We start from the raw sequence: 17,817 nt of genomic DNA on the forward strand, positions 1-17,817 counted from the left end.
ATCAGTTACAAACATTTATAACTGGTAAAAGGGTAAAACACATCATCATTTATTAATGACTTACTACTTTCACAAGTTATAAATGGTAGTAACTCATTAGTAAGATTAATGAGTAGTGAGCATTAACTTGATCTTGCCAAATACTGAGCTGCATCAATGTATGAAAACAGTGTTATAACTTGTTTATAATTGTTTATTTATGATTTATAAAGTGTTAAAAAACGAATGAATAAACTAGTTTATATATATATTTTATAAGGGTAGCCTTATTGTACAGTGGTACCCCCTTTTTTACATGCTATACATTTAATAGGCCCATTAAATAACAAATAGTTTAAAGTACACTCCTTGATTTTGTGAACCCCAGTCTCTTAAATGTCCCACCAGGCCACTGTTGCTGTTTTCACTCTCAGCTGTGAAGTGTGTGGAGTGATTCCTAACTGTGGGACTCTCACTCTGAAAACTGCCAAACAGCAACAAGAGATTCTGTTGAACCATATTCAGCTTCCACACATTTGACTGTAAGAATGCTGCTCCTACAGTTAATATGATTCACCACGCTGCTGCCATGTGACAGGATGACAGGTCATTGCTCAACCAAACAAGCATGATGTTTGTCCGGGACACTGTCCTCACTGCAACCCCAGTGCAACAGGAGAGGGATTCATGAACTAGCTGGAACAGTGAAACACTGATAGGAGTAGTGTGCACAGAATATTCTACTGGAGCCAGTCTTTTTTACAGTTATGGGTGTAAACTTCCTCAAGAGCAAAGAGGATCCTGTATATGTATCGCTATGGCTGGTGGTGTCCAGCTGCTGGGATCAGTGGATTCTCACTGAATGTTTTCCACTCAAACGTCCTGATAACAGAAACTAAGATCACCACATTTTGGCTGGATTTGCAAAGTAACAGTTCTGTAATTTAGCCTGAAAGATAATGACATTTGTAGTATTGAGGAATCTGAGAGAAAACTAATTCAAGAGCCCATGGTTCAGGATTTTTGAGCAAAATCTGATTGTAGAGGTTCAGACCGTGTGTTATCGATCAGAAAATTTGAAATGACACAAAAGATCATTATAAGAATTTATTTTATTTATTGTCCTGTTTTGATCTCTGTAAAAATCATCCGCTATGATTCATATTTAGTTTAACATGGGTCTGAAGCTCATCTCCTGGATCAGGCCTTTAGCCCCGCCCACCACCTGCTCCAGGTGGACAGGTGAAAGAGCAGAGACTGGACCACTCCGAGGTCCTGAGGTCTGGACTAGGTTTTCATTAAGGATTTCATTCTACTTTGCTCTGTTCAGCTTTCCTTCAACCCTGACCAGTCTCCCCCAAACCCCCCCCCACCATGCTTCACTGCTGGGATGGTGTTGGGCAGGTGATGATCAGTCCCTGGTTCCTTTTCCCCCTTGGTGCGACTCGTTTGGGCAGGTGCAAAAACTGTAATCACATTCGGGTGTGGACCAAGACCCTTCTTCCTGTGTTTACCTTCCTGCTCCCGCCAGATCCGACCAATCAGAGAATAGACACTGTGTGAAAACAAAACGAACCTAGAAGTTTCCAAACTCATCAACTGAATCAGACCAGAGGAAAGCAACTTTAGGTGTGAAAACACTCTTACAAATAGTTCAGTCCAGGTCTCATCAGACCAGAGAATCTGGTTTCTCTCAGTCTCAGAGTCCTTTAGGAAACTGAGGAGAGGCTTCGTTTGACTCTCTGACATGAAGCTCAGATCAGTGGAGAGCTGATGGTTGTCCTTCTGGAACTTTCTCTGCAGCTCAGCGTGACCATCAGGTTCTTGGTCTACTCTCCTCTCCCTGATGTCTCAGTCCAGGTCCAGCTCTAGAAGAGTCCTGGTGGTTCCAGACTTCTTCATGTCAGAATGATGGAGACCAATGTTGGAAATGTTTCTGAGCCTGGACACAGTCCTGTCTCTGAGCTCTGCAGCAGCTCCTTCCTCCTCGTGGTTTCTGCTCTGATCTGTTTGTCAGCTGTGAGACCTGATACAGACAGGTGTGTGTCTTTACACATCATGTCCAATCAGCTGAGTTTACCACAGGTGGACTCCAACCAAGGTGGAGAAACATCTCAGAGATGATCCAGAGAAATGGAGGAACCTGAGCTACATTTACAGAGTCATAGTAAAGCGTCTGAAGACGTCTGTCAATGCGATATATTCAGTTTTATTTTTGTTTTGTCTGTTTTCACTTTGTCATAAAGAGGTATTGAGTGTGGACTGATGAAGGGATGAATGCTCTGTGATTGTAACTGGTGACTGCTCTGCTTATTATCTGCATTCATCCTCATTATCCTGCTGCTGTATAACTCCTGCAGGGCTGTGATAGTGTTCGTTCCTCTGGGAGCTTTTATTTTTCTTTAGCTGGTGATGGAGTAGGATCCATAGATTCACACCCCCGAGAGACGGCCCAGCAGCGCTGCCATGATTCACAATACAGACCAGCAGAGCAGAGTGTTACACTCCTGCCTTATTTCTTTTTATGCCCGTGGTGTGTTTACTTTCCTATTTGCTCCGATGTCTCACTCAGAACTCACATTTACAGCACCTACAGTTAAAGCTCCAGGACAGGAAGAGTGGAATTAAAAAGATCAGTCAAAGGATCCTTCTGTTGAAATTCATTTTGTCTCCATGTCTCAGATTTGGTGGACTGTCTGGACGGGATCCTGACCAGCCTGCTGGACGACAACATCCAGGTGTGGGCCATGAAGAGCCAGAGCGAGCACACACAGGTGCACACTCTGCTGGATAAGCTCGACGCCGCCTCTGATCGACCTGTACCGGCAGCGCTGCGGGCCACCGCCTCCCTCAAATCCCCCACCCTGTACATCTTCACATCTGGAACAACTGGTGAGTCTGTGGGTTTTCACATGTAATCTGCATTCTCTGTCATATAGACGATGCTCATAATGTGTAAGGAGACCGTGTCAGAGGGATAATGTTTAAATATTTCCTGTTGATACCTGTTCAGGAAATAATGATTATTTTTAGTATTGATTCATCTGTTTGTTACTTTTAGACTAGACTGCACTTCACAAACACATGCAGGTTGGGTTTAGGCCAGGTCCAGGATCTCCCTGCCTGTTGCCCAGTGCATGCTGGGATAAGTACATTCAGTGAATTAGTTTAACTTAAAGCCTGCTGTATTTGTAAGACTAGATTATAATTCATTGACCTCAGTGATTCAGAGATTTACATTTTCTGAAAACGTCTACATTTTACATTCTGTATTCATCAGACAAATTTTTATTTATTTATTTATTTTTATTTTACGAGTATTAAATCCACCGGTGGAAGATTTTAAGAAAGAAGTTGAGATATTTTTGAGAAAAAATTTTTTGTATTTCATTTCAAAATGCAGAGCTACATGTGACTTTGTGTGAACCAGCACACCTGCAACATGTTAAGATAACAGTATGTCAACACAGGGTTACGTCACACTAACACTTCCATCCACATGCTGGGAAACAGCTTTCAGAAAGTCTTCAGACCCCTTCACTTCTGTCACATTTTAATATTTTGCAGCCTGATGCAAAAATCATTCAAGTTACTTTTTCTATTATATCGTTTGCATGTATTTCCAAATATGATCACTCACTCACCACTGTTAGCAGAATTGCACTTCGTGATGAGAGCAGTGTAGATGGCAATAGAAGGAAGGAATTCCATTATGAAGGAAGTTTCCCTGTTGCAGGGAGAAGTTGTAAAAGCTGAACAGGCCCTGCAGTGAATAATTAGTTGTCAACTAGATCTCGTCCTGGAGATTTATCTACGGGGAGTGTTTCATCTAATGATATCGCTGGTAATATGAAAAATGATAACTCATATTTGGCTTCATATCTTGTATCTTTGTTCCAAAATGGTCAGTGAAGTGATTACCCCTGTGTTCCTGGTCTAGCTTCACTTTTTGTACACCCTCTGCTGCATTCCACATTTGTTTTGAATTGTTTACACATCCCTCAAGTACTCAGATGTTTTTAAATATGCTTTTTCTGGCAATTTAACTTCACCACAAAATTTCATCATTTTCTATCAAGCATAACATCAGAATCTAGTTTGTGTCTGGATGCTACGGATTTTCCCTCATCCCTTCCAGCTGTTGCTTTCTTCACTTCTTGGTTGATCCAAGGAGATGGTCTAGCTTTAATTGTGCATGTTCTTCATGGAGCACGATGTTGGATAATGTCAGTAAAACAGGATACACAAGGTCCCGTGAAGGGATCTTGTCATCTTGCTTTACAGTCACTCTTGGGTATATTTTATTATGTATATAACGTATGGGCTCAAATTAGGGTCAAAAAGATTTTGAGCTTGTAAAGTGATGTTCACAAAAAAGTCTCTACTTGTGCACTATTGTTCAAAAGTTTTAGAACTCCCCCATTTTTCCAGTTTTATTTAAATGTCAGCAGCTCAAGCAAAAAACATTAAATGGTACGAGGGTCAGACGAAAACTGCCCTTGATAAAAGTTTAGGTCTCCAAAACCTGAAAAACATTCAAATTTCATAGAACTCTGGTCTCTTTCAGGGATGAATAAACTGGTGAACTTCCAGCTTTGATGACTGATAAACCCTCTGTTTGTACAAACTGTGTCACTACATCCTCTGATCATCATTAGACAACACTGTACTGCAGGACGTAGGACTGTATACTGCTGTCAGAGTGGAGGGAGACAGTGCAGTAACTGGTTGGTCAGAGCTTCATCCTACAGCAACATAATGAGCCACAACATTAGAAGAACTGAACCAGATGATGAAGACCAGCAAAGTGTCCAGACCTGAACCACATGGAGCTGGTCTGGGATAAACTGGACTGAAGGTGAAAGCAAAGCAACAAGTGACACACATCTGTGGGGACTTCTACGACAGTGTTGGACCACATTCTGAACAATGTTTGATTTCCACTGTAGAAGGAAGTGTGCTCAGCTTTTTTAAAAAACTTTATTGTTTATTTGTTTGATTCTTTCATTTCACAGACACAGACATTACATCATGTAAATTTCACTAGCAACTGGAAAAATGTCTTTTCATTAGTTGTAAATCAACCTCTGTAAATCTTTAAAATATACCTATATGAGAAATTGACTTAAATTTAATAAACTGAAATTGAATAAAATCTGTGAACACATAATGTCAGTGATGAGATTAACACAAAGACACTGTGAAAAAAGAACAATCTGCCCTCTGATCAGACCAATCAGATTCAGGTGTAAAGAAAGGGTCTGATATTGTATTATGTTTTTATTATTTGTGAACATCATTTAGCTCAAAATCTTTTTGACCCTAATTGGAGCCAGTAGGAGAGTTTTTCAAATGTGGGGGAAACCCAGAGAGAGTGAACATCTGTCCAACTGTGACAACATTTCAGGGTCTGCTTATCTTTCATGACTGGAGTCAGAAACCTGTTGGGGTGTCTTCTCAGGATCAGCCACTAAGCTGTTACAATATAAATGCAGCATTGTATAACATTGTGTTGTATTGTCTTGGAGGTAGCATGTGGCATCAGATGTCATGTGATGCAGTATCATGTGTTCATTTTCACAGGGCTCCCGAAAGCTGCAGTGATCACTCACCTACAGAGTCTGAAGGCAGCGGCGGGTTTCTGGGCGTTTGGGGGAACTGAAGACGATGTGGTCTACATCCCTCTGCCGCTCTACCACAGCGCAGCTTCTCTGATCGGTATAGGAGGAACTATAGAGCTGGGTAGGCCTCTGAGTTTCTTCATGACACTCATCTTAATTCCTTGTATTCACTATATGTTGTAAGCATTTCTTTTGTCATGTCAGATGAAATCTAAACATCTAAAAAAAACACTATCTAGATCAGGGACACTGAATGCCCTCTGTCAAGACACAACTAACCTTTGTTTGTTCATATTATGGTGAATTGGCACCATTAAAAGTCAATGTAGCAATTAACAGCTCTTTTTTTCATTTTATGTATGGAAGTACAGACAACATAGAAACTATTACAGGTTAAAAACAGGATGATTCTTGGGGCAGTTCTGGAGTTACTAAGATCATTTTTCTATGACTTTAAGCTGGTTTATGGAGGATTTTCAATGGTGTATAATTTATACTGAATCTAAAGATATGCGTGTTCACATTTGACTGAGTTATGACTCTGAGCGGGAGTATGATCCCACTCCCTGCCAACTGGAGTACCCCAAGGGTCAGTACTGGGATTTTTTTGCAATATACACCAATATGTGGATGACACCCAACTATACCTGTTGTTCCTGCCAGACGACCCCACGGTCTCTGTGCGGATCTCAGCTTGTCTCTCTGACGTATCCACATAAATGAAGGAATGCCACCTTCAACTTAACCTCTCTTACCTGATTCAGTACACCACCCAACTCTTGATCCAGGCCATGGTTATCTCTTGCTTCAACTACTGCAATGCTCATTTTGGTTAATTTCCTTGAAAAAGAAACAGTTGAGAAACACTAACAGTTCAAAGAACAGAAATCAAGTCTTTCAACTATAGACGATCTGTTTTAAACTTCTACACAAAATGGACTTTGATGGACTGTTTTATGATTGACAGTGATATGATGTCCTCACTACAGCCATCATATGATTTGAGCTCCATGTTAGATACAGAGGAGCAGACAGAGTCCACTGTCCATAGTGTAACTGCTCAACTATGTGACCCCATTGAGGACCCACTGTTTCACTTCGACTAGCAGCTTAATTAGAGGCTGTAGAGCAGGAAGTGGACACTGGAGACTATTATGGAGAATATTAATCCTGTTGTAAATTCTTGGTTTCTGAATTTTCTCCAACTCTTACCAAAGTTGGCGGTTCTCAGTCTGTCACTGGCAGAGACCAACATCCCGACAGGGTGTACCAACAAACCTTGGTGAGGCCACTGACCTGACAGTTTTAGATGTTGAAATGTAGTAAACTTTGTAGACATTTGTCACTTTTAGCCTTTAGACTGTCCACACAGAGCCAACTGTTATGTAATTGAAAAGTCAATAAAATGTCCTTCCCTGACCTCTTTAGCTCGTCTTCGATGGAAAACATCATGAGGTCGTGGAAAGATGTGAAGGAGAATTCATAATGATTTAGGAGAAGACAGCTGCGGTGCTAATGCTAAGTTCACAATTGCAAATCGGCACTCGATTAGTGTTCGGGAACTGTTAGAAAGGCGCAATCCAAGTCACTCGCTAATGCATCACAGTCACCAGAAAGATATCTAGCAGGCTAAATATCTGGACCTGCTGGGGAGTCCAAATCCAGTCGAGAAAAGCCATACTCGCATTTTTTATCCTGGTATCTCAAGATAACAATATATCACAAAAAAGTACAAGTAGTTCAAAATGAGTTTTTTCCTTCTAAAACTGACTGTCTGCCACAGGGAGCTCCTAAATTGTGCAGGTATAGAGTGAATCAGGTGATTCCTCAATTATTCCTGATTAGAGAAATTGGAAGTGTTACGACTGACTCGTGTGACAACCATCCCTGGTCTCCCCCACAGTCACTGATCTTGGGTTATTCCAAGCCATATCTATTCTTTAAAGAGGTGGCATCGACTCTAAATGTATATGTACTGTAGTATTCAAAATAAAAGCTAATTGCCAAGCTAGCTCACAAACGACTTATTTTCAGCCTCTACATGAAAGTTTTTTTTATGTTTGGTATTAAGTCCATTAAAAACTGTAGCTGGCTAGACTGCATTTTAACTTACTGATAGAACAAAGGTCACAGAACAAAATAACATTTGTCTTTGAACCTTTACCACCAGATAAAATTGGCAGACATGTTGTCCTTGTTATTTGCAATAGGTATGTTTAGTAGGTCAAAATGAATGTCGTTACTCTGTGCCCCAGTTTTTTGAAAGACATCAACCATGTGTTCTGTTTAAAGTAGGCCTGTCTCTGTTTGCGCTAATTTCTTCACCTCTGTTTGTGGAGGGTATCCCTTCAGGGGGGCAGTATTGTACCTCAGATGTCGTCGTTATGTTAGGTTCAAATCCACAGGTATGACACAGGTAGCTTGTTGTTTTATTTTCTTTGATTTTTACATGTATAAAATTCTAACTGGAAAATCATTGTGGGTTTGAACAGAGAGCATCTCTCGTGTGGAGTTTGGAGATATATTTGCTAATAAATACACCATGTAGTTGACTGGGGACGGTTGAACATTTTGCATTTGTTCAGTTACTCAAAGAGTACTTGTTCTAGACCAACCAAACCTTTTATATAATAAACTTATATCTGTCCGACAATGACCCATACCATTTAAAGATGACTCATGAGACATGTGACATATGATTCACTATTTTTTTTTAATGCAAAAAAGATGTTGCAACTGACCCCAACCCTGTACATTAAATTTCACCAATTAACTTTTGCTTTTTTCTCAATAAGCACAGTATTCTGAAAATATGCATTGTTTTACAATAATATTGTAGTACTATTTATTTATTTATGGTAGTTGTAGTATTTATAGCAGTTGTTGAGTTTTGCTTTGCCTACAACATAGGTCTAGAGTCACTTAATTGCTTATGATGAACAGAACAGGTAAATATATTATAAGACCATGAGAGATTGACTAAATAATTCCTAAAATAACTTGTTTTTATTCTGTTATGTGTTAAAATGGACAATTACTGCTGCGTCTGTTTCTGTCAGCTTCATATTTTTCCTATTTGGAACTGAAATGTTAAAAACACTGTTGTGTGGTCTGTTGTGATTTGGCTGCTCAGCTTGAGGAAAGTTACAATAACTTGTTGCAACCGTCTCCACCCTGTCAGCCATGACAGAACATCATGTGATAGACACACTGACACATGCTAACCAAGTCACCGACACAATGATTCAAACTAAGTCAGTTTTGATTCAATCAAACAAAAGCTCAGGTATGGTCAGTTTAACAATGTTGAACATGTTTTCTGTCTTCCTGGTGGAGGAGGGTCTAACTGAGCATGTGCAGTACGAGTGTCACCACTTGTTGCCACCATCCATTCTCCACTGACCAGTAGCAAAATGTAGGCAGTGCAGCCAGTACAGCTTGTGATGAAACAGATCAGTATGTCTGATCTGTATATATTAAGATCCATGTTTATTTTAATATGTGTATGTATTATATATACATTGTATTGAAAATGGAGAATAAATTTAATGACACTGTTGTCTGTTGTTTTTCAGGTGCAACCTGCGTGTTGAAGAAGAAGTTCTCAGCCTCGCAGTTCTGGAACGACTGTAGAAAACATGACGTGACTGTTTTCCAGTATATAGGTGAACTGTGCAGATACCTCTGCAACCAGCCCAAGGTAATCTTCTATTTTATAACCTCTTACACAAATTATATCATGCCTGTCTCTGCATGGATGTACTGACACAACCAACACTCTTTATTTCTCATACATTCTAGTATAAAATTGTTTCGAATAGAATTAAACGGTTGTGTTTCCCTCCACATTAAAAGCACAATGTTTCCAGTTAATGAACAACAGAGCGAGCAGAGTCACAGTGAAGTGCTACTTATGAATCATTCAAGTACCATTGTGCAAAACTGTGGCAGAAAGATAAGCAGGGTCTTTGTTTTAGTGTGTGTCCTCCCATTGTGGACACACACACACACACACACACACACACACACACACACACACACACACACACACACACAGAGTGAGGGCAGAGCTCGTCCCTTCTTGAGGCTGGACTCAAAGTTCTCTTTGTCCACTCTCTCCCTCGGTTATGTGGCTGTGTGGGTGGAGGTCCTCCCCAGTCTCTGGCAAATTAAAGATGTAGACACGTACAGTATGTGTGCACACAAGCATGAGCACTAATTACTGCTTGTGTGCTGCCTTTATGCACAGTGATCAATGTGCAAGCAGGCATGTGCACATCTTCTGAAGGTTGAGAAACACACTGTGTTACTGTCAGCACAGGTCTGATTGTGCTCACTGCTTTTATTAGATGATTACATGTAGTTGTTTATTGAACCAGTATTCCCTTATAAAGATCCAGTAAAGGCACCATCTTTAAAGTATGATTGACATGTCATTAGTCTAATTAGCTTGTTAGAGCTGAGAGAAGACGACTTGTATTTATCAGTGGTTGTTGTGTTAAACTGACCTGATACAAACAAACTTTTCATTTGGTTTCTTGTAGGTGAAGCTGCTCTTGTATTTTTCAGTGCAAACTGTATAAACAGAAACAAGGGACAACAAGGGATTCCCATGTTTTCTTCTAACAAATGGAAAAACATGCTGCATGAAGCCAGAACAAATACACTAAAGGTCCATATATTCTAAAGGTCTCTGTCCATGTGTTGTTTGATTATAAAGCAGGTCTAGGTTCTATATTAATACTGTCAAAGTATCAAAGTCTCAGTCCACAGAGAAATGCACACAGCCTGTATTCAGAAACTGAGCCTTAAAACCAGCCGTCAGGACTTCTGGAACTTTGTGATGTCACAACAAAGCTGTCAGGTTCAGAGCCTCCTCTCTTCTGATTGGCTCACTGACCTGTTGTTACTAGAGCTCCAGAGAGAAGCCTGAGAGAGGAGATGTAAAACTACATTGAGATGGTGTTTGGTTCTTAAAACCAGAAATATATCTTCTGATGGATCAACACTTTAAATAAAACACAGAAGAAGAGGAAAATATGGAGCTTCAACAGCAAACTCACAGCAAATACAAAAAAACCCAAAAATGCAAATACTAAACCAAAAACAACCTAACCCTGAAAATAAATATTGCACGTGCTGGCTACCAAAGTCTGCACAAATGTACGCCGTGCAGTCCACATGCTGCCATAGCAACCTCAGCCACGTGGCTCGGTTGTCGCATGGGCAACCTAATAGAAACAACACCTGGCATCTATACTTTGTATGAGAAAAGCATCTTTTCTGCACTGAAATATTGATAACATTGAAAAATCCATAAGAGCAGCTGCTTTGTGAAGCATTCTTTTCTTTTTTTTCTTATTTCCAGCACATTATATAATTGTGTGTGTGTGTGTGTGTGTGTGTGTGTGTGCGCACGTGCGCGCACTTGTTAGAACAGATTGGTGGGACGCTCCTTGTAACACCAATTAGCTTCACACTAATTTGACCGGTTTGTATTCATGGTATTTCTTTGTTTGTGACACACACACACACACACACACACACACACACACACAGTCATTGCATAACTTTTCCTGTGTATTCCAGTGTGTCAGCTTCTTGAATTACAAACATTTCTTCTGCTACTCCCTCCATCAGACAGAGGTGGATAAAGTTCACAAGGTGCGGATGGGGGTGGGGAACGGGCTGCGGCAGGACGTGTGGCGGGAGTTCCAGAGTCGCTTTGGGAACATTAAGATGTGCGAGGTGTACGGCTCCACGGAGGGAAACCTCTGTTTCATGAACCACATCGGCAAGATCGGAACTGTGGGCCGCTCCAACTTCTTCTACAGGGTAAGTGCTAAGTGACAAGAATGAACTCATTCCAATTTGATGGTCAGAGGTCAAAGGTCACTGTGACATCACAGGACCCACTGAAGTGAGTGTCCTTAGGAAGAACAGTCTGCTCTGTCCCTTCCTGAAGAGGACTTCAGTGTTGTGAGTCCAGTCCAACTTTTTATTGATTGTATTTGTCTGTCTGAGCTTCACTTCCTGTTCTTGGGTGACATCCAGGACGGGGGGGGGGGGGTCCTGTCCCCTGGTCCTCCACCACAGGCTCAGTGGTTTTGCTGATACGGAGCTGCAGGTGGTTGTCGTGACAACGCTCTGGTCAGTGTGAAGACATGAAGAGTGAAGACAACATGTTTCATACATGTCAACATAGTGATAACTTACATTTTACCAAAAAAAACCAACCTTTTATTAAATCCCTCCAAAGTCTCCTCTACATGTTAGATGCCTGATGAAGACCCTGCTGGGTTGAAACATTGTGTTTGTTGTTGTCAGCTGATGTTGGGAGCTGTACCCCAGTGTGCGGATGTTGTTTTACTTTTTACCACGAGTGCGGACAGACAGTGATGTTAAGTGCAACTTGACCGGGTGTTCGAAGCAAACGACTTTGAGGTTATCATTGATTCATTTGGAAGTGCAGGGTTATTTAAAGTTAGATAATGACAAACAGCTAATATAATAAAAATCCATCATGTTGGTCAGCACTGTCGAGACAGTTTGCAGTTGGTCAGCAACACAAATTTACATGCCTTTATGCAGCTTTACCTCACCTAACCAAGAAATCCACTAACTGCTGCAAAGGGATTAACAGGAAGAGCTTTTTCAAAACTTGTGCTGTGAATCTTAGTGGGACTGAGCCTTTAAACAAGACAAGACAAGAAAAGATCAATGCCTTGTTTTCAGCTTGTCGAGGCTGAAACTTTCACTGCACCCAAAACAGAAACCACAAACGTCTTGATCAAGTTTCTATTCTTATCTGTGACAGAACAAAGAGCCTCTACAGCCTCTGTGAGGGGGCAGTTAGGCACAGCAGTGTTCTGAGATAAATTCGAACACATCTTAGTAAAGCATGTTAGTATGCTAACATGAGCTAATCAGCACTAAACACCAACTACAGCTGAGGGAGTGTCATCAGTTTTACAGTTATTTAGTCTAAATCAAAGACATTTACCTGAGTCACCAACTTCAGCAAGATTCATCCTCTGAGGACCATGAATGTCTGGATCCAGTAGAGGCCGAGATATTCCATAGGACAAGTGAACCTGCTGGTGGTCCTACGGGAAAGGTCAGGGGATCACTGGGGTTCATCTGCTGGGGACCCTGAATGACTGTACAGACTTTCATCTTGGTTATTGTGATGTTTCAGTCAAGTGGTGGAACAACCAAGGGACTGATGTTAACCTGGTGCTAGCATGGCTACAAATACTCCAAATATAAAGTTTGTCCTGGTGGTGTTAGAAAGTACATAGAGGTTCATCCTCTGTGGAGCAAAATGTGTAATGGTGGTCGCCTCTTGTAGAATTTTATCTAATATGTACAAGTGATATACTTCACCTGAAAAGTCAGGGGGTCATGAAAGGCTTTAAGATTTATCCTCTGGGGATTATGAATAACAAGGTTCATGGCTGTTGTGTTGCAGGTCGACTTTGCTCTTTCTGACATAATTTGAGTTGTTTGAATCTGTCATGAAGACAAAGAGGGAAATAAAGTTGGTTGCATTAATGTACAGTAGCCTATGTGTGTGTGTGTGTGTGTGTGTTTATCATCTGTGTTCATAGAAAGCACTGAGCTGCATCACACACAAGAAACGTTCCCAAGGAAAGAATCATTGACATTCTTCCCAGTATATCAGGTTTTTCTTGTTTGTTTTACAAGTGCAAGGTATTGTGGGTATTAAAGTCTTGGCGTTATTATCTTTAATCCTTAAAGGAATAGTTCAACATTTTGGGAAATATCCTTAATCTCATTTCTGTGTGTTCAGTTCAGAGCTGGAGTCAGGGTGTGGTTAGTCCAGCAATGACTGCATACTGTTGCCCACACAGTTAACTCAGTTAACTCTATAAGATCATAAAAGACTGTAATAACTATCAGAGATGTGGTTTTACTGCGGACAGGATTATATAGCATACACAAAGTGGTTTAAAAGTAAGTATACAGACAGTGTAACAGTTCCATCCAGTACCCCCTCCTCTAGGGAGGGCACCTGACGTCCCAGGCAGATCAGGGTGACTAAGCTGAAAGTCCCCAGTGAGGGAGGGATCCAGAATGCTTCTGGCTAACACCCTCAATCTCTCCTCTGGACCATACCCCTCCCAGTCCACCAGATACTGGCAGCCCCCGCCCAGACCTTCTGCCCAGCCTCGCCGTGTGGCACAGGTGTCCAGTGACGATTAGCCATTCTCTGATACCACTGCAGAGCGGCACGGGCCCTTCTCCAGGTACTGTAACACCTGCAGACGAAGGCTCAGGCAGAAGGGACTGACACCTCCCTCTCGGGGTCAAGGATCGGGGGGGAGGCTGGCGAACATACATGCATTGGATGGGCGACAGTCTTGTTGCAGAAACAGGTAAAGAATCAAATCCACAAAAGTAGCTTACTCCAGTTTGTAGGATTCTGGGACAGGGTTACCTTCAGAGACGGGGAGGCCAGTGACAAAGTCCAAAGAGATGTGGGACCGTGGTCACTGAGGAGCGAGCAGGGGGCGAGGAAGGCCAGCTGGCTGATAACAGGATGGCTTGTGTGTGTAACTCCTGCTGATGAAGTGATGAGAAAGGCTGAGGATCAAACAACAGAGAAGAGTTTTACAGAAAGGAGCAGCGAGTGGCTGAGTCCATGTCGTACCTCTAGACCTGGACCACAGGTGCGTTGTGGCAGTGATGCTTCCAGGAGAGAGGGAGCCAGGGGTGTCGGAAGTGAACGGGACGACAAGGATCCTGCACAGGTGCTGCACCTGGTTGGAGAGGCAGCTGATCACGCGCTCTATGGACATGTGGAAGTTCTCCTGCAGGAAGTGCAGCTGCTGTGTTGTGGTGGAGAGGATGGAAAAGCTGAGGTCCCTGATTCTGGATGATGGCACAGGGTGGGTCTGATCCTGCTGAGTCCTTCATGGTCAGATTGTACTGTAACAATCCTAAACCAGGGAAGTGAGTCAAGTGTGGAGTCAGACTGGAAACCGGGTCAAAGTCTTTACTTGCCTGTGTTAATAGGTTGTCAGTCAGTGTAGAGGACAGTACAGGTGAGGAGAAAACGGTCTTACACAGTGAATGTGACTCGTGACAGGAATGGCTGACAACCTGACTAACAGGTAACACAAAGACAATGTGGCAACTGAAAGAGGGAGAGGCTAAACTATATATACAGGTGTGATTGGCTAACAAGACACAGGTGAACACTGGTTTGAAATAATACAAAGGCAAGGAAGTAAAACAACCATGAAATATGAGAGTGATTTCAAAATAAAACAGGAAATGACTACAAGGAGCCCGAGCGAGATGTCACTGACAGATTGACATGGAATCAAGTTTTATAAATTATTGGAAAATCATAACAAAGCTGTAGCTTGAAGCAGGTGTATATTGACATGCAGTCTATTGTATGTGCAGAGCTCACTGTAGATACAGGGGGCTCCTAAAGTCTGAGACCTCTTTCCCATTCACGTGAATGGGTATTTATGAGTATGCAAAAGCATGCATATGTGATGTGTGTTTTTTTTATTGAGGTGCATACACGTTTTCACCCACATTCACTTCCCAACTCCCCACATCTTTAACTGTGGCAGAAGGAGCACTTAAAGGTGACCACTGTGTGAAGCGTAGTGAGTGGTGGGGGTAGGTAAACAGCTTAGAGGAGATCTGTCATGTATTATCCAGGATGCAGCATCACAGGTTCTTCAGGGGGTCAGTGAGCTGACTGTGTGTAGTCACTGTACAGGCCGTCCAGTACTGCCTGACTTTAGAATCAGAGGTGTTGGTACACCCGACAATTTGATGAAATACATTGCAATATTGTGTTATTTTATTATATGGGAGTTGTTATTGTGTAAGGCATATAAACATGCCCAGCCTGCATGGACTTACGTGACATGACAGAAATTTAATAGATTTAAATATCTAATTCTAGATATTATGTTATTACCTATTATTTATCTTATATATTATTTATTTATTTATCTATATACTATAGGTATAATTTATTATAATTACAATAAATTGTAAGATGTTTGTGATGTCCCGGGCTTGACAAAACACCAGAAACACTGTGTCTTGTGAAGATAACGTCTCGGGGTGTTAACGTTACGCTGCTGAAACTCAACTGTTGGGTAAAGAATGTCAACCTGAATAATTAGTAGTGGAGATTAAGCCGTAAGTCTGATGAGACAGTCAGGAAAGATGAGCAGCGAAGTGGCTTTCCTGTGGCCGTCGTGGGTATTAGCCTCACTAATGCTGGTCTATGGATCTGCTGTTAATCAGAGGACTTACAAAAGAGAGGCTGCATGTATTTAGCTCTAATCTCCGACCTCAGCTATTCTTAGGTCTGTCTCAGCGCCTGTCCTGCCGGCCCACACACCGTTATAAAAGAAAGTTATAGAAGTGAAGTTATGAAACATAATGATTTCCTCATTTAGTAAAGAGGATTGTCAGTTCTAGTTATTCTTAGCTTCTTTCACTTGTGTATAGTAATAGGAGCTGTTTTTGCATTGATGTATAATTTGTAGTGACTGTTTACAGTAAAAACAACATCATAATAGATTTTGAGTTGTGATCTGTATTTGCAGGTATCAGCGTATACTCACATCTGTGCAGGGGCATTTACCATACACCTAAATACAACCACATATATGTATCAGTGCACATGTTTTAGAGATGTAGCAGCACTTTGCAGTTTATCATGTGGTGTTTACTGTGCACTTTACTCCCTGACTTAAGCAACAGAAATATTCTGGAAAAAGTCTGTGGAGAGGCGATGTCTTAAAGCTCCATATTTTCCTCTTCTTCTGTGTTTTAGTTGAAGTGTTGATCCATAAGAAGATATATTTGTGTTTTAAGAACTAAGTTTTACATCTCCTCTGTCAGGCTTCTCTCTGGAGAGAGTACAGCATGTTTTACCAACTCATCATTTCTTCTGTGTGAAAACTTCATTATAAAAAGAAAATAGTAACTAAATGTAGTGGAGTGAAAAGTCTGAACTGTGAAAACAATCCCACTATATTTTCTTCTCAGGTTCAAAACCGTGTTATTATATTGAGACGGGGCAGCTGTGAATGCAGACATCAGCACACAGACAGACAGACAGACAGACAGACAGACAGACAGACAGACAGACAGACAGACAGACATATACAGTGAGCGAGAGCCAGTCTCAACAGAGGTTCCACACAATAATCTGTTGTGCTTCAGGATGTCTTCCACAAGATGCAGCACATATTCAGACATGCTACACAACATACAACATTCATTAAAGTTATAGGAACACTTGACCAGAACACTTGGCTTTTTGGTCTCTATCTCACAAGTTTGATTTTTTTTGGATGTGCTGCACAATACAAGTACCATCATCATCATCAGAGAAGAGTGGCTTTGTGTTCCTCTTCGCTTCACTTTAAAAGCTGCTAGGCTCAGTAAAGATCCTGGTTATGGAAGTGTTGGAAATGTCTTGTAAAGCAGTAACTTGTCACTTACATTATACGTAACTTTTATTCTGTATATTAGTTGTTAGAGCATTAGAACTTGTGATATCACTGGCGGCAGTACTGACGTAAAAAAACGGTTTCTGATAACTCTTTACATTTTACAAGCACTAACATGAATGACAGTCAACATGTAGAAAACAGAGTGTTTTAGCTTTAACAGTCTGGAGCTTTCTGCTGCATCTCACGTTGTAATTTCCATCACAACTCTGCAAATGCCATTCACTGAGGAACACGAGATGTAGGCAGTAGTTTCATTTTGGGCCTGCTTCCTCTACTGTATGTTTTTTTTTTTTTTTTTTTTTTTTAAAGACTTTTACAATTTCCATCATCGTCATTTTTCACAGCAGACATTTTTACAATCCATAAAATGATGAAAAACTTTTAATAAAGGCTCTGGTGAGGTCCCTGCTGGCTCACTGGGATGTTTAACTGGAACAGACCTTATTAATGGTGTTAGTTCCTCCTGCTCTGACCAGTCAATATGTCTGCTGTGACAAATATGTGACGTTTAACCTGAAGTTGTGGATGATCGCTCCATTAATCAGTTTAGACGTCTGGCCTCTTTAGTAATATTTTCTTTTACCTTTTCGTGCAGCTCCTGTTCAAGTACGATCTGGTGAAGTATGACATGGAGAAAGACGAGGCAGTGAAAGATCAACACGGTTTCTGTCAGCGAGTGGAGAGAGGTAAGAGTG

The 17,817-nt window shown here is 41.2% G+C and overlaps 1 protein-coding gene across 1 annotated transcript in view; it reads left to right on the forward strand.

The window, feature by feature from the left end:
* LOC111648077 (long-chain fatty acid transport protein 6) overlaps positions 1-17,817 on the forward strand; it is a 25,520-nt gene that overhangs the window by 4,516 nt on the left and 3,187 nt on the right. The window contains 5 exon segments of the mRNA XM_023397834.2: positions 2,662-2,871; positions 5,563-5,721; positions 9,176-9,300; positions 11,241-11,435; positions 17,718-17,814. Of these exon segments, the coding sequence (XP_023253602.1) occupies positions 2,662-2,871; positions 5,563-5,721; positions 9,176-9,300; positions 11,241-11,435; positions 17,718-17,814 (786 nt within the window).

This window comes from Seriola lalandi, unplaced genomic scaffold (genome assembly GCF_002814215.2).
Source record: "Seriola lalandi dorsalis isolate HSWRI2012SDOR001 ecotype SW California unplaced genomic scaffold, Sedor1 jcf7180002054939, whole genome shotgun sequence".
NCBI classification, from domain to species: domain Eukaryota; kingdom Metazoa; phylum Chordata; class Actinopteri; order Carangiformes; family Carangidae; genus Seriola; species Seriola lalandi.